Source organism: Colletes gigas, unplaced genomic scaffold (genome assembly GCF_013123115.1).
Source record: "Colletes gigas isolate AHSC1104 unplaced genomic scaffold, ASM1312311v1 Colletes_gigas_Sc00002, whole genome shotgun sequence".
Taxonomy (NCBI): Eukaryota; Metazoa; Arthropoda; class Insecta; order Hymenoptera; family Colletidae; genus Colletes; species Colletes gigas.
The window spans coordinates 5,346,357-5,374,187 of NW_025106631.1; the positions used below are offsets into that span (position 1 = coordinate 5,346,357).

At 33.9% G+C, this 27,831-nt stretch overlaps 2 protein-coding genes across 3 annotated transcripts in view; one reads left to right on the forward strand and one right to left on the reverse strand.

Moving 5' to 3' along the window:
* Nucleotides 1-27,831, forward strand: part of LOC122401943 (endoplasmic reticulum membrane sensor NFE2L1) — a 119,034-nt gene that overhangs the window by 79,662 nt on the left and 11,541 nt on the right. Inside the window, exons 6-7 of the mRNA XM_043404413.1 lie at nt 5,375-5,609; nt 8,357-8,581. Of these exons, the coding sequence (XP_043260348.1) occupies nt 5,375-5,609; nt 8,357-8,581 (460 nt within the window). The remainder of the gene's footprint in view (nt 1-5,374; nt 5,610-8,356; nt 8,582-27,831) is intronic.
* On the reverse strand, nt 9,666-13,807 carry LOC122401978 (ATP-dependent RNA helicase vasa). Of its 2 annotated transcripts, XM_043404470.1 has the most exons (5): nt 13,492-13,807; nt 12,488-12,542; nt 11,930-12,233; nt 10,311-11,842; nt 9,666-10,191 (listed from the first exon to the last, which is right to left on the reverse strand). In XM_043404470.1, the coding sequence occupies exons 2-5, from the start codon at nt 12,536-12,538 to the stop codon at nt 10,114-10,116; spliced, it is 1,965 nt and encodes a 654-aa protein (XP_043260405.1). In that variant the 5' UTR covers nt 12,539-12,542; nt 13,492-13,807; the 3' UTR covers nt 9,666-10,113. The 2 variants fall into 2 exon arrangements, with proteins under 2 accessions (XP_043260405.1, XP_043260396.1); XM_043404461.1 differs by having other exon boundaries at nt 10,311-12,233; nt 13,492-13,806.

The following is a 27,831-nucleotide window of genomic DNA, read 5'->3' on the forward strand; positions in this document are numbered from 1 at the left end:
TACAGCCCGTAAAGGGAGAGATTGAATCGGTATCCTCCGATATTTTGATTCACAACTTTCGTGACAGAAACGAGCTTTGCCGAGAGTCACGTACGAAAACACACGCCGATAGGATGAGGTGGAAAGTAGGTAAGCGATCGAGAATCGAGGCGATGTTAGGTTAAACGACGCTGACAGGTGTCAAACTGGCCGGTTGGCCGCCATCGCGGGCCAAAATGTGAATCGATTACTTCGCCAAGAACAAAATTATGTGAAACTACCAAAAAAAGACTTCTTAAGATTTCTTAAAGTATCTTCCTAAGTCACAAGTAGACTGCAGAAATTTAAATTTTCACAAACTACAGAATACATTTAATGTGCAAAAATATAAGGAATTTCTTCAAATAAGATACGAATAATTATATTTAGGAGTTGAGATATTAATAAAAATATGAATTTGCATAAAGATCTGCAGTCTAGCCATAAGTATTAGGATGACTCAATTTGTACGATTAAAAACTATAGTTAGATTGCAAGGATGATGTGCATCGTTTAGAAAATACGAATATTTATTACTACGAAAATGTTATTACTTTTCTGCACATTCGAATCAATTCGAAGAATTAATAATCTCAATACGAAAAATTCTAATTCCCAACCAAACACCAATGAAAGGTTTTGTATAACTGTTTGTCCTCAGTATTAGGACTAAACCATGTCAATATTTAGACTATCGTAACTTCGTGAAAAGGAGTCGTACGATCACCTTTTTAAAGTTATTTTCTGAACCTTCTACTTTCACATTCCTCGGTCGAATTTCCTCGAAGATCTTTTCACGCGAGGAGGACGATCGAGAAAGCAAAGATGATTTTACCCGGAAGAAATGTTTCAAATTCAAAAAGTTAAAAATTTTTTGATGCGACTAAACTGTGAATTCGAAGATCAAAGCCTCCTCTTTGCAACGATTCCCTTAAAAGTTACAATTTTTTTCGCTGTTTTATTTCACTTTGAATAAAATACACGTACGATGGTTTATAAAGACCAGTAGTGGAAAAAAGGTGTCAATTTGTCAAATAAATTTTATTTTATCGAGTAAAATAAACGTGTATTTTATATGTGTGGTCAATAACTTTTTAACGAAGCCTCGATCAACAAATTGGTATTCTTGATTTTAGCCTCTAGAATCTCCCATTAAAATTGTTCCCAGGGGTGGCTGGACACCCTGTATGTTTAAAATATGGCTTCAAGTTGTGGTAGAAACCTCGACACGAACATACATGGAACGATCTAATACTTTCCGTGTGTGTGTGGAAGCGAACGAGTTGGGACAATGGATCTAGTGGGAATTTCTTGAGCGGATTTGAACGCTATGAGCAGAGATAAGCTCGAATGACCGCGCTGGCTTCATCCACGACCCTGGAAGCGATTAGCCGTCGAGAGTAGTACCCGGCTCTGCACCTGTCGCAAATGACCGCAACGAGTGCAAGAGATCGATAGGCCGCTGGATGTAGCACCGGGAGATGAACTCCTGTCGCAAATGGCCCCAACAACGGGAGTTTCGGCGAATTACTGTTTTCTATCGAACGTAACTTCTCGGAGATCTCGGATAAGGCATTACGTAAATAAGTAGAAATTGAATGGAACAAAAACCAGCCAAGTCCCAATCTAACGCGCGTGTTCCTTTTTACCGATTAAACGCGCCATCAGACTGCACGGATTCAAACACAGGTTCAGGTACACAGATTTACAGCTGAGATTAAGCTGTTATCGTACAACCTCTACCTTGGAAATCGTAATCGATCCTAATACATTCGGATTTATCAACTCATCTTTTAGGAATTCTTCTTTCACAACGGATGAGCAATTTTATTTTTAGTTACTTTCTTACATTGTAAATGCTGCTCGGTTAAGTTGTTGTTTCGGTTCAGAAATCCTATTTTTCTTGAATTTCTGAGGCAAAATTATATTATCTCCTGGGCAAAATATTGGAATTATTTAGTTTTACGTTGCTTTGGAGATTCAGTGTCACCTGTTTTCAATCCAACCTTTATTGTCTTGATTGTTCCAAAGTCGCGATTTTAACTTCTCATCCACCATTCACTCTATCGCATCCTGTACCGGTCTAACAACTTTAAATCATAATAGTAGGATGAATACCCATCAGGACCATCTAAATTAGATTTCTTTTCGTCAGTAAAAACGATATTTTCCCATTGAGATACCCAATTCATATGGTTCTTTGTGCAAAATTAATCCAGTTCTAAATTAAAGTCCCCAGTAAATAGAGAATCAACGGTTTTATTTAGCCATGTACTGTTTATGTTCTGAGAATTGTCAAGTGTGATTGACACTATCTATAATATGATAATCTGTCAAGAATGTAGTTGTCGCTAAGATGCCACTTTGCTATTCATCGAATCGGTAGCACGCGTTAAGCTTTTAACCAGAAGCTGGGAAATTGAAATCTTCGAACAGATACGTTTTAATCGATGCGAACGTACCTCGCGGAAACATGTGTATCTATTATGCGCTAGAGATCTACGAACGAGATAACGATTATAATGCTAATAAAATGAATACGATGTACCAAATCAATGTGACGGAGTGCATTGCTGATCTCTGGCCCGATCTGGCGAGGATCTACGAGCAGCATTTCAACGTTTCGCCCCTCTGGGCATTTCCGTACTAACGCGACCGGCGTCAAACGAACTAAAACCCGTGTGCGAAGTTACCGTGGTATTACTCTCTCGCTATGAGGATGTGTGTGCCCACAGCTCGCGGCTGTTACGTCTAACAGCGGAATCAACACGGCGAAGAAACGAGAAAAAGGGACCATAGACGCGCAACGATTTATCTTATGCAGAGTCGATATAACGACGCGCAACTATAATTGCACGACTTACAATACCACACATTGTTACATACACGGTTTAGAGGTGAAAAGTATATTACGTAGACAATCAAAAAATTAACTTATACTTTGCTATGATTGATGCAAATACAAAATTTGCAATAACTTATTTACTGTCAGATTTCTATGAAACTTTTTGAATGGTCAAAAATGAACTTATCATCCCTTTCGTAGATATCAAAAAATTAGATTATCTTTGTGCTTGCAAGAATCGATGCAAATTAGAAATTTGCAATATTTTATTTGCTATTGAATTTACATTAAATTTTTTACATATATTACACGTTAAAACTTAAAAATGGTTAAAAATGGAGTTATCATCCCTTTTGTAGATTTCAAAAAATTGAGATTATACTTGTACTTGCAAGAATTGATGCAAATTAAAATTTTGCAATATTTGATTTGCTATTGGATATGCATGAAACTTTTTACATATATTATACGACTATAAAGTGATAAACAATAGAGTTATCATCCCTTTTGTAGACACAAAAAAAACGAGATTATCCTTGTGCTTGTAATAATGGATGCAAATTAAAATTTTGCAATATTTTATTTGCCATTTACATATATTACACGTCGTAAGTGAAAAATGGGATTGCATTCCTTTCGTTGGAAGGTCTAAAATTTTTGAGCTGTTTGTGAAAAATGTAGAAGTATGATTGTGTTTCTAATTATTCGGAGGAGCGTACGTAGGCATCGTTACACGGTGCACGGTTAATGAGCGTGATAAATGTATAAACGAAAGAAACAGTACTTCCTCGAGGGAACGAGCGTCTGGCAGAAATAGCGACGACGATCACCAAAACTAAGTAACACGAAAACCATGAGAAATTCTTTCGCCATGGTGTACTGGCCGGTCGAGTGCGCGTGAAATACCCTGTGCCGTTCGTGGAAACGGTGTAAATCCGGTAACTTTTCTTATCGCGGCTCAATCATGAGCATTGCATCGAAGCAGGACGAGCGTAAAGTGGCGCTATTAGAAACGCGGTGCTCGGTACGCGACAAATCGCCACGGAACAAACGTCTCGTCCTACATTTTGCCGGCTTATAGCCCCGACAGATGCGCTGACAAGCAAGAATCACCTTAAAAGTTTCGCGCTCGACAGATTGCACCGACGACTGATTGATGTATCCGAACAACAATCGCGGCAGATTCGCACTACGTCAGCCTCTTCCCTATTCATCTTCTTCTTGCGACCAACGCATTAACGACAATACCAAAGTGCATTAAGCGCCACTACCACAGTTACGCGCGTATCAGTCGTCCGGTCGTACCCCGGCCGACGAATCTCCCACAAACATTTTACTCCGCGCGCCTTTATTATTTTACGATTTATTCGAGATTTATGCCACAAACACGCGTAACGAGTACCGTCGCGCGTTTCATACCGCGCATCTGCTACCGATTTACACATTTTTATCGCGCTTTTGAAAATGGCCGATTTCCCTCGGAAACTTTCCGAACCGCGTCGGAAACTTTGCGTCCCGCAATAATGCTGCACTTTCGTTTTTTATTTCTTTTAACATCTTCCACGTTTACCTTTACGTTCGTTCAGGCAAGATGGAATGCCTGAGAAGAAATTATCAGAGAATACCGGTTATACTAATACTAATTACTGATAATATATCTGTTAAAAATGTTAGCGTTAACGTTTGTTCAAATATATTAAAATAGACTTGTGAAACTTAATATAAAATATAGCAAAAAAAATAATTTTTACCATTGCGACAGTTTTGGAACAAGATGGATCTACTATTATAAGGGTACATCTTTCTGCCTAATTCATAACTATTTTTGGAGGAATTATGTCGTAGAAAAGGTGTTATAAAAGAATATACATAATAACTAATATAAAAATATACTACAAACAATCGACCCGGAACAAAGATTTCTAGAAGGGTTGATATGAGGTTGGGGAAAAAGAAATCCATTATTTTTCACCTACATGACTGTTTGAGGGTGCCAATAATAAATTAATGGTAGCGTACATATGATTTTGTATTTCAATTAATAAATGGTATTTTGTGTAAATACTAGTCACTGCCTGAAACATTTGGAATGTCTTTCTGTGTCCCTAACTGCACTACCTTTTTTCATTTTCTACCTATGTATATTACGAGATAGGTAAATTAAGATATTGAAGACTTGAGAAAGACCTTTACCTCTAACGATACCTCTAAAAAAGGCGACACTGGATAAAACATTTCTTCGTAGAGCCCTGATTATGGTCTAAGGTCCTTATGTGCTCGTATTTCTGTCCCGGTAGCTGAAACATCTCTACTTTGACGCCTACTTTGATTCTACGAGCTCGCTATATCGTGACCCGGACTATACATATTTGAACATGGAAGTAATGGATTTCTTTTTCCCGAATCTAATGTAATTTGATGGGAATAGGATCCTTTGGGATAGCATTTCAAGTGGTTTAGATGGACCAGTGAATGAGAGACTCGTCGTAACTAACGCTGATTGTGTCGTAGGGTCGCATGCCATTTGTGCGTGCAATGAGCATGGAGCAACGGTGGCAGGATTTGGCATCTCTTTTATCCCTACCTGGTGCACCAGACCACTTCGCGCATCCCGCGCATCCAGGATACCCAGGGCACGGTATAAGCCACAGCCATTACGAAGCACAACGTAACGTTTTGCTTCATAATGCTACCCTAGCACCACCAGTGGGCGATCTTAATTCGACGAGTCCCTATCACAATGCAGGTGAGTATATCAGCGTTTACAATTCTAATAAAAAATCATCTAATCGTCGAAACGATACAATAACACCGAAACAAACGACGCGTCTTCTAACGCAGTGATTCCTAACACGTTGATTGCCAGACACTTAAATTGTCTACGAAAACGAAATTTTCTGTTTAGACAATCGAAAACTAGTATACTGACAATTAGTCATAGAATTTATTTTTATAGCCTCGTTAAAATTCAAAAATTCTATCTAGACTTATTTTCTTTTTAGTGTTGTTTTTATATGTGGGTGACGTGGCAGTCAATGTGTTAACCCCAAGGGAACCGTAAATAAATATCTGGTGGTCCACAAACCTGCATATAGAAATTTTTAATTTTTACTTTCGTTGCATACATTATGCTTAAAAATATATTTTCGATGCTTTGACATTATGATAGCTATTAGACCAGTCTTTCTCAACCTTTTTTTGACCATGCTCCACTTCAACAAAAGTTTGGATTCTCCCTTGTCGTGTGTAAGTATAATAAGCAACCAAGTTCTGAAGAAATGTAACGTAAATAACCGTTTCTTAATGTAAATGGAATTTTCTAATTGCACCCCAAATAATAAAAATTAGACTAATTGTAAAATAAATATTTCGACTAGATGTTCGAAACTTACTATTTCTTGTACAGCTAAGCTGTTAGCCACGTCTAAAGATGTCCTCAACATTTATGTTCAAATTATAGTGTAAAGCATAGAAATGTTCGATAATTCGATGGTGTTTTACAGTATTTATAATTAAAATAGTATTAATTACAATTTCATAAGATTTCCAAAATATTGTAAGTTTAAAGTGCCGGTCACCAGTGACCCCCATGGCAGTCAACGTATTAAGAAGCATAGCAAGGAGTACATAAACGGAAACGAAGCAGTTTATTGCTCTGTTACTTGCCAGTTTCTCATCGTAAAAGTACTGTTTTCTACGCAAATGAAATTGATCGTAGATTGTTTCATGAGAGTCGCGATGCAACATGTCTGATCTTGATAAATTCGTGTATATAGTAATATTAACTCTAAGCGCGGGATGGTGTGAAAAAAGTTGGAGAATTTTGCTGCAGACACTCGTAAAAATGGGTTACTTGAGAACTATTTCATCATACCAAGAAGATTACTCTAATGAGCATAATGACTTTTTTCGTCATGGAAATTAAAAATATGTCATAAAATATTTTGTCAAAGTAGATCAAAGATTTTCAACACTGATTAAAAGACATCGATTTAACTAGTATATTTAAACGTTATTTTGAGGAACATGGTATAGAAATGGTCCATGGAACCAGCTCAATAAGCATATAATAATAATAATAAATAAACAGAGCTTAATAGTAAAGAACATAACTATGTTTACAATTTTTTGACTAGTGTTATCAGTGCCAAACATACCTACTTAAAAGGATTAAATTTAAATTTTTATGCATAATAGTTTGCCATTTAGGAACTCCCGTGGCAATGTAAACTTTTGAATGGCGTGATTATATCTCCCTATCTATAATATTGATTAACTACTATAAAACATTATAGCCTTATCCGCCAGAAGTTTCATATCGCTTTATATGGTTTGTTTAACTATATAAATCGATAATAATCAATGTCAATAAGTTTCACGCACAGTTAGACTTCTTATGTTTTTTTTTATGTAGTCTGAATAATACAGATCATTACAATTTACAAATTATAAACTTATAATTTATATATTTTATATTGTATTGAATCGAACCCGTACATAAAACATTATTGTGAAACCATAACCATTTAATTCACGATTTCAAGAAATTTTTAATTGGTCTCTGCAATTTAAATTCGTCACATAGGCATAAATTCTATCAAGTCCTGAAATAGAATAAAATGTTGGCAACTTTTTAAGTAATAGTGTTTAAATCGAAAGAAGAGCTAACAAACTTTCTGTAAAGCTTTTAAAAAGTTGCAGTCGTTTGCCGAGTGTCCAATTAACATCGTATCAGAGAGTAGACTTTCGTATCTTACGAACAAAAAAAAAATGGAGTGCAATATTGTGCAACCTTGTAAAAGAAAATGATAATCGGAGCAAACTCTCGATATCTCGAGTGTCGCGCGCTTCGTATTTCTATCTCACATGCTCCTTTACACATATAGAAGAACAGAACACTAATATAAAATAATATAGATGGTATAGAAATTACAAATTTAGAATATAAATTGACCTATCTTAAAAATTGGCAATCACAGTTTATAAAGCTTTCTAACGTAAAAAGAATATTATACTCCATGTATTACCAATCGGTGAACAATCTGGTAATTTCGACCACCATAAAGAAAATTCAAGACTAACCAAAACTTTCATCATCCGGATTCTAATAATTCTTAAAGCAATATAAACATGATGTCACAGATACAAAGCAAAAGAATCCAGAAACCTTCCAGAAACCTTCATTAGTTGTCAACGCTTAACCATGTATTTTTATGAATTATATTTTATCACCTGAAGACCTTTTTCACGTGTCTCCTTCAAAAATCGTTAAAAATTCAAATGACCAGCTTTATCGTATCGCTTGATATTGAAAATCGTGTCGTACCTGAGGAATTAAATATAGTTTGTCCCCAGTTCCGATCGGTAACATTATTTCACATCGATACACGGTCGTAAGAATAATCAAATACGACTTGCAATTACTTTGACAGCCCATAATTAAACAATTCTTATTTGGCTCGTCGTTTGAATCTGAAATGCTCATTGCCACAGGTGGATCGTCGAACCTGGGTTCAGCCGTGGCAACATCGATGAATTTAACAAACAGCAGCGAACCGATTGGAACAGAAAGTGGAGCTGCTTATAAATCCGAACCGACCGACATGATGTACTATCATACACCAACTTCCGATCAGATCAATCAAACTACCGATGGTTTCCTTTCATCCCTTCTAAACGACGAGGATCTGCATTTGATGGATATGGCCATGAACGACGGTATGTACACAATTTTTCTTCTAACAAATTATAGTATCTCCCAGTTAAACGAAACAGCATCGAATCGGTTCGTCTTCGTTCACTCGCGTAGGTTGGTAATTTTATTTCACGAATCAACCCTTCTTTCTTAGCCCTTTTATCGTTTTAGCACGTCAGAAACATTGGTTCACGTATTTTTCATTATATTATCAATATTTCTCCAGGGTAATGAATCTAAACGCGACTTTATTTAACCCTGAAGTGGCACGCTGAAGTCTTTCATTAAATAAATAAAAAGTAGTGGATTTTATAAAGCTGTCGTCATTCTGTGAAAAAACTCGATTCTAGTATGTTTAATTTAGGTAAATGTGATCAAATAAAAACTACATTTTGAAGAATGTTGAAGCCAGTGGAGAAAATAAATAATACGATATATTAAATACAAATTAGAGTAGATAGTTACTATGCGACGGTTCGAACGAATATAAAATGCAAGTGAATGTCGATATTCGTCACTCGTTCTAAAAACTGGTTTAGATTTAATGGATCAAATTCTTCTACCGTGTTCTATGAAACGAAGAACAGATGGCAATTTGCTTTTATGGATATTTTTTGAAGATTTAATTAAACTACAGTTAATACTAAAAATTAAATTTGTTTTCAACAAAACATCGAAGTAGTTTTAGTACGAGACAGCATTCCTGGTTCATAAAAACCAACAGAAAGTAATCAAACGAGAAACTTGTCATTTCTATTAAACTAAAACAGATTTTTCAAATTCGTACAAAATATAATCAGGATATTTACGGAGAAAAATCAAGAGTGGTTACACAATAATAATTACTTTAATGGAGTATTTATACATATAATAAATTTGATAAAGAAATCACTCGATTAAACATATACTTCTATGGAATAACAAATCTAGAATCACTAAGAAACTACATTTTCAATAATCGTAGTCTCTGTCTAAAAAATGAAAAAAAGAGTTTCAAAAAATAAATACTAAACACATTTTTAATTTTTTTTTTTTATTACAAAAAGGAACGTATAAAACACTTAACATAATATTAGAGAGTATCATTTTATAAAATAAAGTACCGTTTCTATGATTTTTGTTTCGTAATAGTTTGTTCTTAAAAACTACCATTTGTACGATCGATGGAGAAGTACGATAAACTGTATCGAAAGATGCAGATGTAAACGTCTTTCGTAAATTATTTATCATTTCTTTAAATTAGATCTGTCATATTAATGAAGATAACATCGAATTATCGCATACTTAACCTATTTCTAAAGAGGTACACGTTGTCGTCTACATTTTATTCAAATACGTCGTTTATTAATGTCTAATCAAATATGTAGACAATGGAAATCAACTAAAAAAATGTACTATTGTAAATTAGTGACTTTTTTTTATATAGACATAAATACTATATGAATGTAATGAATTATTTGTACCCCTGATAGAGCGATATTGATAACAAAACATATTTAATACCACCTTCCTAACAAAACGATGATAGCATAGGTAAATGAACAGTTTCTTTTTTTTACCATTCTTCTTCTGGTTCGACTGGCATAGAAGGCGTACACGCTTCTTCGGGGTACGGTTCTCCTTCCGGTTGAAACTGTAAAAAAAGTAGAAAAAACATGCATAAAACCTCCATATCTGTTCCAATTTACGGAAGAGGTATTTCATATTATCATGCTGATTTTAATCAAAAAAGTATTCTTAAAGTGTACATACATCTCTGATATCTTCTCCGCCAAATCTCTTTCCTTTGCCAGGCATGAAGTTTCTGCTTGCATTTCCACTTATTAACCAGTCTGGAACTGATTGACCCGCTTGTTTCAATATTCTGACGAGATCGCTTTTCAGCGGTCCATCGTCGTCAGGATCAAAAAAGGAAGTCGCTCTTCCGCGATTGCCTACGCGGCCAGTTCTTCCAATTCGATGAACATACTCGTCGATTCCCTTTGGTAGATCGTAATTTATAACATGCGAAACATTTTTTATATCTAAACCTCTAGCAGCCACCGCCGTAGCTACCAATATAGACATTTTTCCACTTTTGAAGTCGGCCAACGCTTCTTCCCTTTGTCTTTGTAATCTGTCGCCGTGAATACTAGTAGTGGGATAATTATTTTCGGACAAGAACGCAGCAATGAAGTCTGCTTTCCTTTTCATTTCAACGAATACCAAGGTACCTTTCAAAGTACCTGAATCGTGTTCCCTTTCTAGAACTTCCGTGAGCTTCTCTTTTTTCTTATTTCTTGCGACCTCGTAGAAATTTTGTTCGACGTCTGAACACGCTCCACCGACAATACCAACCGCGAGGAACAAATAATTGTTCAGAAATCTTTTGGCCAAGAGTTGCACTTCATCGGGAAAAGTTGCAGAGAACATTAATGTTTGCCTTTCGCCCAAGGGAACCATCGTTTCGTGATCCACGATTCTTTCGATATTAGGTAAAAATCCCATATCTAACATACGATCTGCTTCATCCAATACGAGAAATCTTATAGAAGAAAATGTAATCCTTCCTTTGTCTAAGAAGTCTAATAATCTACCGGGTGTTGCCACAAGTATGTGACAACCTGCTGATAGTTTTCCTCTTTGATGCATAACAGACGTTCCGCCGTATGCGACTACAGTCTTTATGATCGAATTAAGTGAAAATTTAACAATCTGTTGCCAAATTTGTATAGTCAGTTCACGAGTAGGCGACACGATAAGAACTTGAGGTTCGCAATGCTGAGCACCTACGATTAAATCGGTAGGGTTCTCCAATAATGAATTTATAATAGGAACCGCAAACGCAGCAGTTTTGCCGGAACCTGTTTGCGCGCAAGCCATTAAATCTCGACCACCCATTATGATTGGCAAAGCATGCTTTTGCACCGGAGTCGGTTTTGTGTATCCCGATTTTTTTATATTCTCTAAAACAATGGTCCTAAGACCCGCTGTTTCAAAACTCTCTACCGGCATAGGTTCGTTCTCTCCACTCACTTTAACGTCAATACGATCATATTTATCAAAATTAATCCCCATTTCGACTCCGTTTTCAAACAGGGATTGTTCATCGGTGGGTAGTTCTGGGGGAATATAAATTTCTCGAGGTTTCTGATCTTCACCGTCTTCGTTGTCATCTCCTCGTCCACCGAATTTTCCTCTTGGTTTACCTCTGTTATCATCCCTATCGCCGTCGTTATAATTATCGTTTCTTCTGTGACCTCTGCTTTCATCACCATTTTCTCCGCTCCTGTTTCTGTATCCTCCTCTGCTCTCATCATTTTCTCCGCCCCTGTTTCTGTATCCTCCTCTGTTTTCATCATCATTTTCTCCGCTTCTGTTTTTATATCCACCTCTGTTTTCATCATCATTTTCTCCACCTCTGTTTCTAAATCCTCCTCTTTGATTACCACCTCTTCCTCTGTAACTTCCTCTGCCGCCACCATTGCTGTAACTTTTACCACCTCCTCTGCCAGATCTTCCAAAATCATTATCATTATAATTATCGTTAGATTGCCAATTATTGTCATCATTGTTTTCATCGTTGTGAGTGTTCTTGCCATTAAAATCTTGTTTTCGTGCATCCCACTCATTGTCATTGTTATTCCGTATTACAAACCCACGTCCTTTCCCATAGCTACGTCCACCTTCTGCAAACTAATTTTGAAATGTGAAAAATATTTTGTATAAACATAAGGCTTTACAGGTATACCTCGAGTTACGCGATTTTGGAACAATTTTATTTAAAAAGAAAATATATATTTAATTATTGATAAATGTTTTTAAATAAAACATAATAGTTTGTATATATTTCAGAATATTTCAGAGACTAATTAATCGCGTAATTCGAGGGATACCTGTATTAATAAATTATTATGTTATTATGACCAAACAGAAAAGTATATACTTACATCTGGTACATTTGCAGACTGTTGATAAGTATCTTCGCCCCAATCATCCATTATACTAAAAGTAATAAAAAAAAATTTTCGAAAAATAAAACTAACGAAAGTTTTTATTTTAGATTGATCAGTTTCGTTACAATACGCGTAGATACAGTTACAAATTCTTAAATATTATCGGAAATGATAAACAACTATACTTTACACAAATTTTATCAGTATACACTACTAACAATAGAAATAAAAAAATAAAAAAATAACATATAAATAGAGCTTCAGGAATGCGTCCTTTTAAAATTACACAACCTTGAAGGATTATGACAATGTTTAAAAAATAGCATTTCATCGGTATAATTGGTAGAATTTATCTTCACGTTTCGGGAACATTTTACACTATTTGTTTTCAACACTTGTCTCTTTCACGTTCTGTGCACAGTGGTAACTTCTACATTTTCTTCTACTTATTGTACAATTCAAATATAGAGAAAAAGTTGGAACATCTATTTTCATTTCAGTGATATTTAAGAATAATTTCCACCGTTTATATGGGTTTGCAATTACGTTGTAGCTTAAATCGTGACTCGTAAAAATAAATAAAAATCGATACAAAGAGTCCAATGTATCTACGTATACGTACACCACAATCTCAATTTCTGAGAATCAACAGAAGACAATGATACAAAGCAAACACATCTTTGTTGAACGTTTTTTCCTCTTTGACCTAATACGTACCAAGTACTGTCCTACAGAATCTTAGTTAATGTTTACGTTTTTTAAACTGTAAACGATTATTTTCACGAATAATAATAATAATTTCTGAATTGCATATTAGATTTTGTTTAAACGTATACAACAGACATTAAGTGCCAAGGGAATTAATACTCTTCAATTCGTTGTAGAACGCGTAGTGGGTACACACGTGTATACCGATAAAATAAAGTATTAAATTTACCGGCAAACATGGCTGAATAACAGTATTGACAGCGAATGAAGTCACTTTTAACGCTACTTACTTTTCGATTGTCCACAAAGGAATGTAAACGGAAGTAGTAGAATCGACACAGTCGAACAAATCGATGTGTCGAATTTTCTTCTTTGAATAACGAAAGACGAACGAAACTGTTCAAGCGTAAGAGCTCAAATGCGGTCGACATTCAACCGTTGCTACTGCGAACAAAGAGCTGCAGGTTATCCAACATAGAGGTATACTCGATTCTTGCGAATCACGTATCGAGTTTTCAAGGAAGGCGCATGCGCGTTGTGCACTGCGGTTGAGCCTCACAGGGCCGTATTAAAAACTCGGGGGCCACGTATATCTTATAACAAAGTTTTGTACCGACAACAACCTGATTCATTAATTAAACAATAATTAAAAAAACAGAAAAATTCTGTAGTTTTTAAGAAAAACATTTCAAATATAAAGTTATTTATTAAAAGATCGTACCTAAGGAATTTAAAAAAATTCATTCTTTGTCATTTTTAATATCTTTGAAAATACTTAAGTAAAATATCTCAAATATTTTTGGTTAAAGGCAAAATGTATATTAGAATTTCCTTACGTTGCTTGGCTTTGTTCGAAAATTGTTAAGATGACTGTTACGACAATTTTTCATGTTTAGGGGCATCCCCAATTTATTTATATTATAGCGTGAAAAATAAATATATTCAAAGTTTCAGAGATTTATCTGTTAATTTACAGTATTTATGTTGGAAATTTGAAGTGAGAATTACTATACCTTGTTCAAGGACAATTGGTAGGAAATATAAACAGCTGAACCAGGGCCGAAACGTAATGGCCAGGAAAAGGCCAAAAAAGGAAAATGATAGAAAAGAAGCTAATTTTTTGAACAAAAAGTACTCATCCATATTAATATGATATTATTAATATTATTACATAATAATGTAAACAAGGAAATAGATGATAATACAAATTAAAGTATGGAAAACTATATTTCAACATTTAATTCAATCAGAATTTAAATTAATTGTAAATGATTCAGTTAATGACAATATAATGGTCCAATTGCAAAAATTTGTGTTCAACAATTTTAATAACACGTTCAACGCAGTTTTTTCCCAATTTTCAATCGTAACATGTTTTAATACATTGTGCGGGAGTCCTCAGGTGCCGCTAAAAGGCGTCCCTGAACAACGACTTCAGCAGCCAATCATCTGCGGTCGTAGCGTCGATCACGTGACCTTATTGTTTATATTTTCTGTCAGTTCTCGTTAAACTGGATATAGTAATTGCCATGGCAGTTACAGTCAACGTATTAATACATAGTATTATAAAAACGTTGTTTCAGATGAAAACCAATAACACTCAAAGTCAAGTTCTCTTTGAATGTTGTTATGATAATAGGTTTATTGACAGGTAGAATAATTGCTTTTAACGATTCCACGAAACCTGGAAATATCTGTAATTCTATAACTATAATTCTCTTTTGGTATTATCGCATATTACAAATCATTTTTCTCTAATTTGCAATAGGCTATAATCACTTTTTTTTACAACTTAATCAGTTTTAAAGATGAATATTACAGAACACAAAATAGTACATGAATAAAATAATTCAAAATTTTTTAAATTATTTAAATGTATTAGTATAATAAATTGATAATGATTTTATTGAAATTATAATTGTATTAAGTACATATTATTTATGCATTTTATGAGGGAATAATGATTATGCACATGCATTATTTTCTAAATAAATTTTCTAAATAATTGCTTACAAATTCACAATATTTTTTCTAACGTTGCAAACTTTGCAAGAACTTACTAATGTTATATAATATTATATAACTGTATATAACTGAATATACATCTACAAATTTTTTATAATTCTTTTATCAATTCACAAATCATACAGGTATATACAATGTATGTTCTGCTATCGACTGTAATATCTCTTATTTCGAAACCCCCTATTTCGGGCCAAATTGTGTCGGTTTACAGCGCGCTGCATTACCCGTGCCTACCCCCTTAAAGCCTCTTTCAGACTGAACCACGCGAGAAAGCAGAAGTAAATTCTGTCTTTCTCCCACTTTATTTCTTTTAGAAACGTAAAAATGTGTAACTGTGTGCAATTGACTGTATGAATCTCATAAACTCGGAGAGCGTATCAAAGTAATAAAGTGTCAAAGAAAAAGAAAGAGATATGAAAACGAATAAAAGCTTTAGAGACGTACAAACTAATGGTACGATGAAAGCAACAAATTACATCATTGTCGGGAAGAAGAAAATCTACATTGTTGTAGATCAAATAAAACACTGCCAGATTTCTGATGTACAATTAAAATTCTGTACCAATTCAATATTACTTTACTGTCTCGGACTTCAGATATACTTTATCATTGTAAAATGATCAAATCGGATAGAGTACATTATCGGCGATAAAACGATTAAGGATCATAAAACGAAGCAATGCATCATTAAAATTAACATCGACGTCAGTCGAGCAGTGTTCGCGTTTATCTTATCAGCTCGCTTACTTCGAACGAAGCGATCCGTCACAGAGTGTCACATATAACACATTGTATAGGTATAACCAACAATCACGACGAATATAACAATATTGGACGAGACAAAAGTACAACGAAGGAATACAAACTTTCGTAAAGTTATAATAAACGTTCAGTTTATCAGATAAAAGCATCGAGACGTCTAAAGTATCGAATGATCGTGAATAGTGTGTGATATTTTCTTTATTGCTTACTATTTTTTTTATTATTTCCAACGTATTTACATGATCTGTAATTTTTACATTGGCAATAGGAGATCATAATTACACGATGGGAGTCAGTTAATTGCTTGTGAGTGCATTAATTTGTTAATTCTAAAAAAATATTCTCCTGCTTGTACTTGAAAAATCTTTAACGAGCAACAGAACAATGTATAACATTGTAATAGAAATAAATATTATAGAATAATCCGACTGGAAATTTTTAACACGATAAAAGTATCAATTACAGTTTAAAAGTGATGCTTTTCAGGAAGTAAGACCAGAAGATAGTTTTGACCGTAGAAAGTTTGTAAAAGTACCAAAAAGTGATTTTGAATTTTGATTAACGTTACTGTGAAACGTTTCACCTTCTGTTCCATATTTATTATATACATTGTATGTATTTATGTTCCTTTTGCAATCTTCTAATTTCAAATGTTTTTTCTGGCTCGTCGATATTACTCTCATAATTCTTAAATAAGCACTCAATAGCATTATTCATTTTTTATTGCAATTTTTGTAATCTGCACTGTTCACATTCCACAGACACTCGTTCGAAATAAAAATTCTGAACACGTTGATCGAACGACTGTTTTGTATGCTTTATACATCCGAAATAATACTTTGTCCATATACACAATTTCTCGTTTCCATTTAAAAAAGAAACAATATACACGGACTGTCTGTGAACAGTTTACGTGCATATGTACGTGTAAGCCCAAGTAACAACCGACCATATGCGTGTGAAACAGTAACTCTCGTGTTTTTGCAGTAGTCAGCTCAGTGACTATCGTCGATTGTGCAGACATCCTCCACAGACCTTGTATCCGTAGACAATGTCTCACAGTTGAAATTTTTAAATATCGAATAAAATTATTGGACACTTCATAGCTATTTCGAAGCTACAAAGTTTACTACAAAGAATGAATCTAGAATGCTTATTCGTTATTTGCAAATAAAATTTGTTCGATTCTGGCGGGCAGGAAGATCGATAGGAAGTCTTCCAAATCCATTCGAACTTATTATGTAAAGTTTCGTTCTCATGTACAATTAAATACGCTCACGTTTATTGACTTAATTAAACGAAGAAGAAAAAACAGTATCGATACAATGACGGTGAATATTCATGGGATGAATCGACAATTTTTCTTGGCACAGTTCTAAACGATTCTCAACCAAACGTGACATCGGTGAATTTATTACGCTCAAGAGTCATAGGACACTCGTCTATTTTAACAAATTATGATTTTGTGAATTATCGAATCACGTTGCTCTATTCTTGCGTATATTTACGGATATACAGTGTGTTTCACGAACTCTGTCCACTCAAATGTTTTGGTTATTTCGAACAATGCGAGAAAATGTTACTTATAGAAATAAACAATATTGTAAAAGCATAGAGGAGATATGAGAAGTCAACTTTGTTTTTTTTAAATGGAACGTCTAATTTTTTATGCTCGATTTCGATAGATTGACGTACTCTGAGTATAACAGTACTTAACCGTTTCTGAGATATTTGTCTATTTTTATTTTATTACTTTCGTCATGACGTATCATAATCCTCATATGCATATTCGTTTACGTCAGATCGAACGCGAATCTGCAACAGTGTATTACGAATCCCCGTTCGTCATAAATATTATCCTTGCCATATTAGCCTTCACCAGAAATGACAAGACGTGGATTATGTAAATAGTACTAGATTTTGTGGATGGATTCAAGCTACAAATGTATCCAAATTTCTTCTCTTTAATGCTATTTACCGGTGAGGCTACTTTCACCGGCACTGGACGTGTTAATTTACATAATACGCATTAGTGGTCAGTGCAAAATTAATGTCTGGCGTGGAATCATAGGGCAACAAATAATTCAGTGTCATTTCATTGATAGCACTTTTTATGTTCTTAAAAAATACATTACCAAATTTATTAGGAAACACTTGATAAGAAGTACTCTTGACGAAATATTTCCAAATCGATGGATAGATTTTTTTTAGATTTTTTCTTGTGAAAAATATTGTGTATGGAGACGCGCCGACAATTCCGGAAGATACGAGGCAAGGAATTATTACAATGTGCTCCAACCATAAGACGTGTAAGTTTAAAGATTACAATGTTGCACTGCTACAAATGGCCAACATTTCGAACATGCTTCGTGAAAACAGTCAAATATCTCAGGTAAGTTTCAGGACAAGTGTACCTACTTCGGTACTTTCATACTCGGAACTTCTACAAGGAACATTTGCTTGCATTGTTCGAAATAATCAAGGCATTTAAGTGGACAAAGTTCATGGGACACGCTGTATGTTCACAGCATTGATTACGACCAAAACAAGGAAGTGTTTAGTCGGTTGGGAAATGGCGAAAATGAGAAACAAAATATCCAAGGTCGCAAACAGAGTTACGAAATATTCTACAAGATAAATAGAAGTTGTAAACAAACTAATCGCTAGGATGTTAAAACTAGTGGAAACGGTGCTTTAAGCAGATAGACGAAAAAGAGATTTAATTATTATTAATGTTGATAAAATTTTGAAAATATTATTTCACAGAGGTAATTGTATAAAACACAAGACAAAATTGTTTCAATTATTTTTCTAGGTTTTGATGGCACTTTGATAGCTGTCTATTATGTAATAATAACGAGTATCTTCTACGTGCACTGTGAGAATTACTTTAAAGTAATAATAATATTACTCGTCGAAGAGTTTGAAAGTTGGATAGCTGATTAAACGTGGCAATCATGATCCAAGTTCGAATTCCGATCCAGTCTCGTTTTTTCCCTATTATAACGGTTCTGCGATGACTTCATATCGATTCTATAACTGGTATTTTTTGGGTTCTTAAGACAATGGCGTGCCACGTCGCTGATGACAATTTGCTTCTTGAATTTGTTATTTTAGGATAGTTGTACCGCGTGTTAGGACGCAAGGGAAAATTGGATGTACTGGTACACGCCCGCGGTGTATTTACAACTGTTTATTCGGAACGTGATTTGCATTATTGGCCGGATGAAGAAGAAGCGAGTACAGCGGTGACTCGTAGCCGGAGCACGATGATTGTCATCGACTATCCGAGCCTCGTGGTTACGAACACTTGGTTAATGCTACATATGCGTACACAGGGCCGACGTTAGAGCAACTGGCACCCGAATAATTATCAATCTAGGGACCCCTTCGAGCCAGTAAATATCTAAGAATTTAGAGCAACTGGCATCCGAATAATTATCAATCTAGAAACCCCTTAGAACCAGTAAATAATATAAAGATTACGGGGATTATTTTGGCCTCAAATAGTCGAGCAAAGGGCCGAAATAATTATTGAACTGTTACATCTCTCTCAAAGCACAGGACGGTAATATACAGACAAAAATAGTAAAATCTTTCAGGAAAGCAACATTTTAATTTTAGACAATTTGTAAACTACATGATCTAGTCGTAGTACTTATTTTTGTAACCATAATTCATAGATTGTATCTAGATTTATTTCCTTCAACATTTCAATTTGAGAATTAATTTAGTTTCACAGACAAGAAATCCTGTCATCCATATATGGATCACGTGGCAGTCAAAGTAACTAACAAGATATTACTGTATAAATCCTAAATATGAAAATTTAAAGATTCAAATTTTTTGCAAGATACAGATTCCAACGTTCATCGTAATACATCGTAATCGTTATGTGAAGCATACAGGAAATGCATACATACATATGTGGGAGAGATATAAAAGAGATATAGGAGAGATGCAACATAACAGTAATACGATTATTTTGATCTTTCGTAACTGTTTCAGACCCTAAATAATCTTATAAATGTTATAGAGACTATAATAACTCTACTATTAACGTATGTTACATATTAAGAGACAATGATACCTAAGATGCAAAGTTTAGAATGATCCATGTAAAAATAATATCGCAGAAAGCACTGTAGTTTGTAATTATTTACTTTTAACACTAGATTTATGGAGTCTGTCAATTTGACAAGTTTCAGATTCCACACTTTAAGTTACAGAATCCATAAATATTATTTGTGAGCAATTTATATTAAATTTGATTGATATTATGAGAGTATACAGGGTGTTAAAAAGTGAGATCCAAGATTTGAATGCCTCATAGTACTTATAGGAATAGGTCTTAAAATCAAACTTTTTGGTGTGAATTTATATTTTACTACCTACGTATATGGAATAAAAAACAAATTAAATGAGTTTGTATTTATCTTATAGATATTAATAATACTCTTGTGTCGACAACCTTCAATTATTACACTTCAGAATCAATTTCTTCATTTACATATTGCTACTTCCGGTAAGTATTTTAAGCTTTTCGACTCATGAACCTTTCCTTTTAAATACCCTATATATCCAAATTTAAAACCACATTTTAATGTAACGGTTAACACGACCTCAATAGAAATATTTGCAATGAAACTGGAAAGTTCGTTAATATTTTGATCGGTCTATTTTTTTTTTAATTTTTCGTTTCCACCTGCTTGTTAAAGCATTTCTAATTAGGTGTGCCCCGACATAGTGCATCGTTTGCTCCTACGTAAAGCCGGCCCTATGCATACGAGACGCAGCTGTGTTCGCGTATATGTGTCAAGCTAGCAAATGAGTCATTCCCTTCTTTTGCCATTATATCTCGTCAGACAATCGTAATAATAGAACGAAATTGATTCACTCGCCGCAATGGTGATTCGTTTTCAGCGACATTCTCTAATAGAATAAAAATTTCTTTTAAATTAAGGGACCATTAGCACTTTAACTGCATCGTGACCTATATATGGGCAACAGAACGTTTCACTATGGGGAACTGAACAAACACCAACGTGTTAATTTTATAGGATCTTTAATCGTTCGTGGAAGCACTATAAATATCGGAACGTGTTTGTAAACATTTAAATACGAGCCAGTGGGGTCGATGAACATTTGTTAAAAGGAAACTATGAATCAATAAATGAATAAAGCTTGAGTAACTGTTTACTTTATATCGTTTCGAAATGTTGCAGGCGATTTAAAGTAACTGAAATACTTTGTTCAAGCTATAAAAAAAAGGCAAAATTTCATTTCAGACGGATAGTTTCTAATTTTGTTTTCTCTATAATCATAATAATATTTGAAAAAAATTAATCGAACAAAATATGTTTTTAATAATCAGAATCTTATCTTGTGAACGATTAATATTTTACTAGAAACGTTGTACAGTTTCGCGCGACATTACGTAGATAATTATATGGTCAGTGTTGCCTAGGAATATTAATATCCGTAAATGACGCGGGGCTATGCAAATGTTAAATCCGTAACTCCGTGAATTGGGCATCAAATAGAATTGCAGTTTCGTTACATGATTCACTAAGATTTATTTTTATCAGCGTTAGCACCTATACGCTTCAGATATAATAGCTCGTCGCTTATAGTAACAAGATATGGAATGAGCAAAATAAATAATTTACAAAAAATAAATCTAATACACATCAAAGGATACTAGCAATTTTGTAAAAAAAACTGAAATTCTTAAGCAAAGAGGATATAATCCACCGAGTGACATTATTTTAATCCTAATATCAAGAGATTTTTATGTGTTTGGAACAATGCACCTGCATGAAACAAATCTTATTTTGTGAGTTTTATTATTATGCTATTATTATGTTATTAAACTTCCTCAATGCACGATTTGAGTATAATATTGTGTATTTTAACACAAAACATTAATTGAACATTATTATTCTGATTTTTTTTTACATCTCATAAATTCCATTGCAATTTCATTTTATTTTTTGCTATTATTTATTGAAACTTTTATAGACGTCTATACAGAGTGAATGATGAGAATAATAATTATTTTAACCGTACATTTACTCACGTACGCATAATATTTTATATGCAAAATATTTGTATAGTATCGACTGATGTAAATCACTGTTCGGGCGTGGATCAACAATGGACATTAATCGATTAATTTTGTTCTACTTATTAATCTAATAAACGACGCGATAAAAAATATAGATGTCAGATGTAATCACGTTTGACGGTAGTTGATTACATGAAATTAATCGTACACGATTGTCTATTGAATTAATCAGAAATCGTTCGTGATGATTACTGATTAAATTAATAGTTAATTCTGAGTGTTCAAAAATTTCTTTCTTAGATATTTAAGAAACTTGAACTTCGTTCGTAAAATTCGGATAGAATTTTATTGTAAAAGGTACTTCTTAGTGTCTTTGATGATTGGATTAAGATTACGTTATACATACTTCGATATTCCTGATGAAATAAGTTTATCGAATAATTTTGACTGTTGGTGTTTCATATTTATTACTTTAATTATGCGAATATTTTGAAATGGAACCTAAAAAAAGTACAGAACCAACAGGATAAAAGTTCTTCGTGACTGTTTCAAGAAACATACATGAGGCGATTTTCTTTCGTTTAGAAGTTGAACCGGAAGTCATCTTCTAAAAAGCGACTATCAAAAGCGACATTTAACGTGGTAATCGATACGTCGAATCGAGAAATAAGTTACAAAATCGACGTGATTTATTTAATCGCCGCTCATTGTGCGCGATTTACAATTTTCAATTCCCGATTTACGTAAATTAAATGTAGTTCGAGCAAACACGAAAACTTGTCTTGCAAATGTCGCTGATACGCCAACATGTTTTGATAATAATTTTTTCCTTAATGATAAAAAAAAAAACCCTGGCGGAATACATTATCGTTATATTGGAAGGTGACACGCGATACAGTCAGTGATCTATCATCGTGGATGGTTTACGCTCACCGGCCCTGACCAAGGATACTATGTGTTCTTGCAAATTGAAACTCGGTTAACACGCTCGTCGCTGTACAAGTGTTCTCAACGTTTTCTTACGATTCGTTCGAAAAAAAAAATTGTTTCGAATGACAACTATTTCCAGGGAACATTTTTTTTTTTAATTTATCCTCTTTTATTTTAATAGAAAGTAATAATCCGCGATTACACTATAACTAAACATATTCTTATACTCTAATGTAATTAATCTGAAAATTAATAAATTTTATAACTGCTGCTTTGCATACGTTGCTTGCTCCCTTTTCTTCGTATTTTGATGAAGAAGCTCAAAATGTTGCTTTATAGAACGTTTTTAAATATGAGGATACTTTAAAAAAAAAAAATATTATTACTGCGTGATTTCTTAGGCGTTTAGTTCTAATGCAATGCGTGTAAAATTGTAGTATGATTTAACTTATCAGGAAGAAGTTAAGACAAAGACAAATACATGTGCGAAATTTTTCCATTGTGACGTGAAACGCGCGTTAATCTTCAAACTTCTTCTAAATATTAAATATCTTCAGGTTTAAATTTCGCGTTCGCGAGAACTGAAATAAATCAAAAAAATGATATCACAGAAGTACTTTACTCGATGATTCGTATCTAACGTGCAATTTGAATTTTTAACGAAAAGACCTTGTACAAACAATTCGTGAAGTCTTCATTGTTCGAACGACATTGATTTATTGTACGGTTTCGCGATAATGCCTTATTCAATTCCCTCCGTGTTTGGTTGCTTACGTTACAAACACAATCCAAAGTCATCGATGTTATTCTATGGACGCGACGATTTATTATCGATCGGAGGACACGCTTGTTCAAATCGACAGGAAACGTTGTCTTAATTTTTTAAAATAGTAACCTATACTCAAGAGGGACAAAGAAAAACCTTTTGAGAGACATTTTTTTCAGAGAATATTTAAAAAAATTTCTTGTTTCGCTACTCCCAAAGTGGAAGGTGAAAATTAAGCCACACGAACGAAATTTATTTGTTTGGGGACCAAACGATGGTAATTATTCTATGCGTGACTTGCAATACGAAAAGAATCATAGTTTTGCACAATCTTCGTAACATGTTTTCGAAATGATCTCCATTTTGTGCTAAGCAATAAGTAATCTGTTGTGAAATTCGATTCTCACATTTATTAGTTTCCTTATGAATATTTTTGCATCCTCTTACTATATTGTTTCTCAACCTCTCAATATCTCCTAGTCTTGATTCGTACATTGTAAAACTTCTAATAGAACAGAGGTACCTCAAAAAATTAAAATTGTTAATAGATTATTTGTTTCCACTATCATTTAGCCACCAAAAAAAAAATATAAAGAATTTCGTTTGTTAATTTTCCATTCGTTATTTTGAAAAAATTCTTTATCTCATTAAATATCTTTAGTCTGATGAATACATATCTTGTATAAAAGTATCTTCGTTTTAAATAAAAATACATGTTTCTATTTAAACGAGCGTTCAGTTCAAATAACCTTGAGAACTCTCTGCAAATAAAAAATGAACAGGATAGTTTCCACCTTGAAACTGAAAAAGTGTCGAATTCAATATTTTTCCTCGAACGCGTGGTTTTCGAGATATTTAGATGTAAAATTCTTAAACGAACTATGTGTGTAGTTAATTAAGTAGCGTGAAGCGATGAGCTCAGCTTATTTTTTGCAGTATCCGTCACGACAAACATTAGGTGATTCTTGAACGCGTATAATTCAATTCATTTAATTTATCACTTGTCACACATAAATAATATTTAGGACTCGCGTAACTTTAAATACAGAATCTAGTAATATTTTGCAGTACATAAAGAAATATAAAATTAAGAGAAAGTTTGAAAGAATCGATGCAAATTTATAAAGAAAATGACAGATCTTTGGGGCAAGCAAACCACGGCAATCAAGAATTTAAATACAGAATCTAGTAATATTTTGCAGTACATAAAGAAACATAAAATTAAGAGAAATTTTGAAAGAATCGATGCAAATTTATAAAGAAAATGACAGATTTTTTGGGACAAGCAAAGCACGGAAATCAAGAATTTAAATACAGAATCTAGTAATATTTTGCAGTACATAAAGAAATATAAATTTAGGAGAAATCATTGATGGATAAGAAGCAATAAAAATCGCGTTTAAAGTTTGCAAGAGGGCAGAAAAAGTTGAACGATTCGCAAGTATTGTTGCAAAGCGTTAAACGAGGTAACGAGTCGCGAAATAGCCGGAATATGGAAGCGTTTAAGACGTTTGAGGGAAACGGTGTCAAATTTTCTTTCGACGCGATAGCATTTCGAACGAAAACATTGTCGCGTCATGTGAAATCAACTCGGAAACCACCGCTATAAATAGTTGCGCGCACGACTACATGTGCTTTATTATCACTCGGCGAGGTTTTCAAACAGATATCACATCCATATTTGAGATGCTTAGTCACGCGACCTCGGTTATTCGAAAGGCTTCTCTTCTCTACTAAATAACTCGCCGCCGGATAGAATTTGAGAGAAAATTCATCCGCCGGTTGCACGGAACAATTTTATCTCGATGTCGTTGCCGAACGAAGACCAGCCCGCGTCCTTCTTCCGAAAGTGACTTGTTTCTACGAACGTTATCCGTCGTTTTGGCGATAAGATACTCGACACCTTGATAAAGCATTCAGATATTAAATATCGCTAATACTCGACGAAGTTGTTGTGCCCAATTTTCTACAAAATGTGCACCGACCGAACCGTACCGCTCGTTATTGTTGTTCTATCGGGATAGGAATAGTTAGCATTCTTGCCTTGCGAAATTACGGCTCGACACTGTCGTTTATCCTTGGCAATTTTGAAACGACACAGGTGGTCAAAGACGGATGTTACATCGACTGTGCGTAGCGACGAATGTAGAATTATTACGCGATGATCTTGATGGATGCAGATGCAAATTCTATGGCGGAACGATCGAGTCTTTTAATTAGATTTAACGGTACATCGGGGGGCGTTTAAAAAGATGAAACTCTGAGTTTTCAAACTGTGATCTTTTAGAGGATAAAGTTATTTTTTTTATTGGAATTATTTTTGTAGACGAGTCGCAAAGATTTTCCGTATTCGTTTCTTCCAAGGTAACACTAATTTTTGCTGAAGGAAGTATTTTAAAAATATTAAAAGCTAATAAACACAAGATTGCTAATTTTTTAGCTATAAGATAGTTGAATATTAATTTGGAATTATATTCTGAGATACTGTCCGGTTCTTATATCTTCGAAAAATTAATATTATTGTTTCTTATTCTGAAATACCTATTTTAATATGTTTTCTTTACTCTACTAAAAATGCTCTTGTATGGATTTTTTTAGGGAAAAGAGATGCATTATTTGGCTATTATAATAAAATATATATAAAAGAGGCAATTCCAATAATGTTGAAACTATTCTGATATTTTCGATGGATATATCCTTCACTTGCTATACCTTGCTTTCAAATGTTTCATACGCAAAAAAGTTATTGATCATGCAGCACTACTTTTCCTTCTTCATACTCTATATTATTACTCTATGCACATTTCTAAATTATAACATATGAAAGATAATATGTGCTCCTTTCGTAGACTTTAAATTAAACAAACATGAATATAATTTACTTTTCCAATGAATGACAAAAATGTCTCAGTCAACCGATTTAACTTTCTGTTTTATTAATTAGTACTGAAAAGGTTAAGATACGTTTCCCATGCTTTTGACATTTCTGTGACGTAGCAGAATGTGCCAAACAAAAGGGATAATTACATACGCGCACGAGATAAGTTTGCAAAACTACACCCACGACCGACGGTGAAAGTACGAATGACTGTTGGCTGCATACTTATGTAGTTACGTTTCTTTACACTGTTATGCATGATTATCGTAGACGAACGCTCGAACTATGCATTAGAAACGATACATGGTTAATGTAACGAATACAGTGTTTTTGCCAACAGCCACTCTAAACGCTGATCAGGAAGTTTTGTCAATTACGTTGCTATTACATTGCAGTATTGTTAATGAATTACCTTCGATCTTTCTTGAATTTAATATGTGCGCAAATAACGACTCGAAATCATATAAACACACTGTATATTCGTGTCTGACCGATACTCCACGAAATGATAATACCTTTTTTTTCCTTTTCTGGTTTAAAGTTCAAAACGTCGCACGCAAAAATGGTAGGAAATGCACTTTTATTTTACTTAAATAGCTAAATGTACGGACGATTGCCTAACGCACATTATGCAAATTATAAACTATATTTACATTTGCACGTCGCATGCATCTATTTAGCATAGCTATCTGTCGATATCGTCTGAGCATCTTCTACGACTTCATAATGCATTTAAAAAAAATAAGAAAAATGATATAATACGCAATATTTATCAGTCTTTAATATCAACTACTTTCGGTATAAATGATACTTTCGTTCTGCAACTTTTGCAACGTGTCTAGCACGCGGATTTTTATGCCAGTATTATTTAACATAAATAATTATTTCGTATACAAGGTGCCCACGCAACTGGCATAAGCTGTATTTTCAAAACGATTAACGGTGAATAAAAATACCACAAGACAAAATTAAACGGTATCAAGTTCACAGCTTTTTTAACGGAACTCTATAATTTTGGTTAAACTGTTCTACGCAGTTTTTTAATCTCTACGAAAAACTATTAAGTTCTAAACCAAATAGTTCAAGAGTTATATCACTTTAAAAATGTAAAAGGATTAGAGATAAAAATGATTTTTAGGGGACACAACAGTTTATTTTTTTTTTAACCACGTCCATTATTGAGGCAATTATCTTTAATGTAT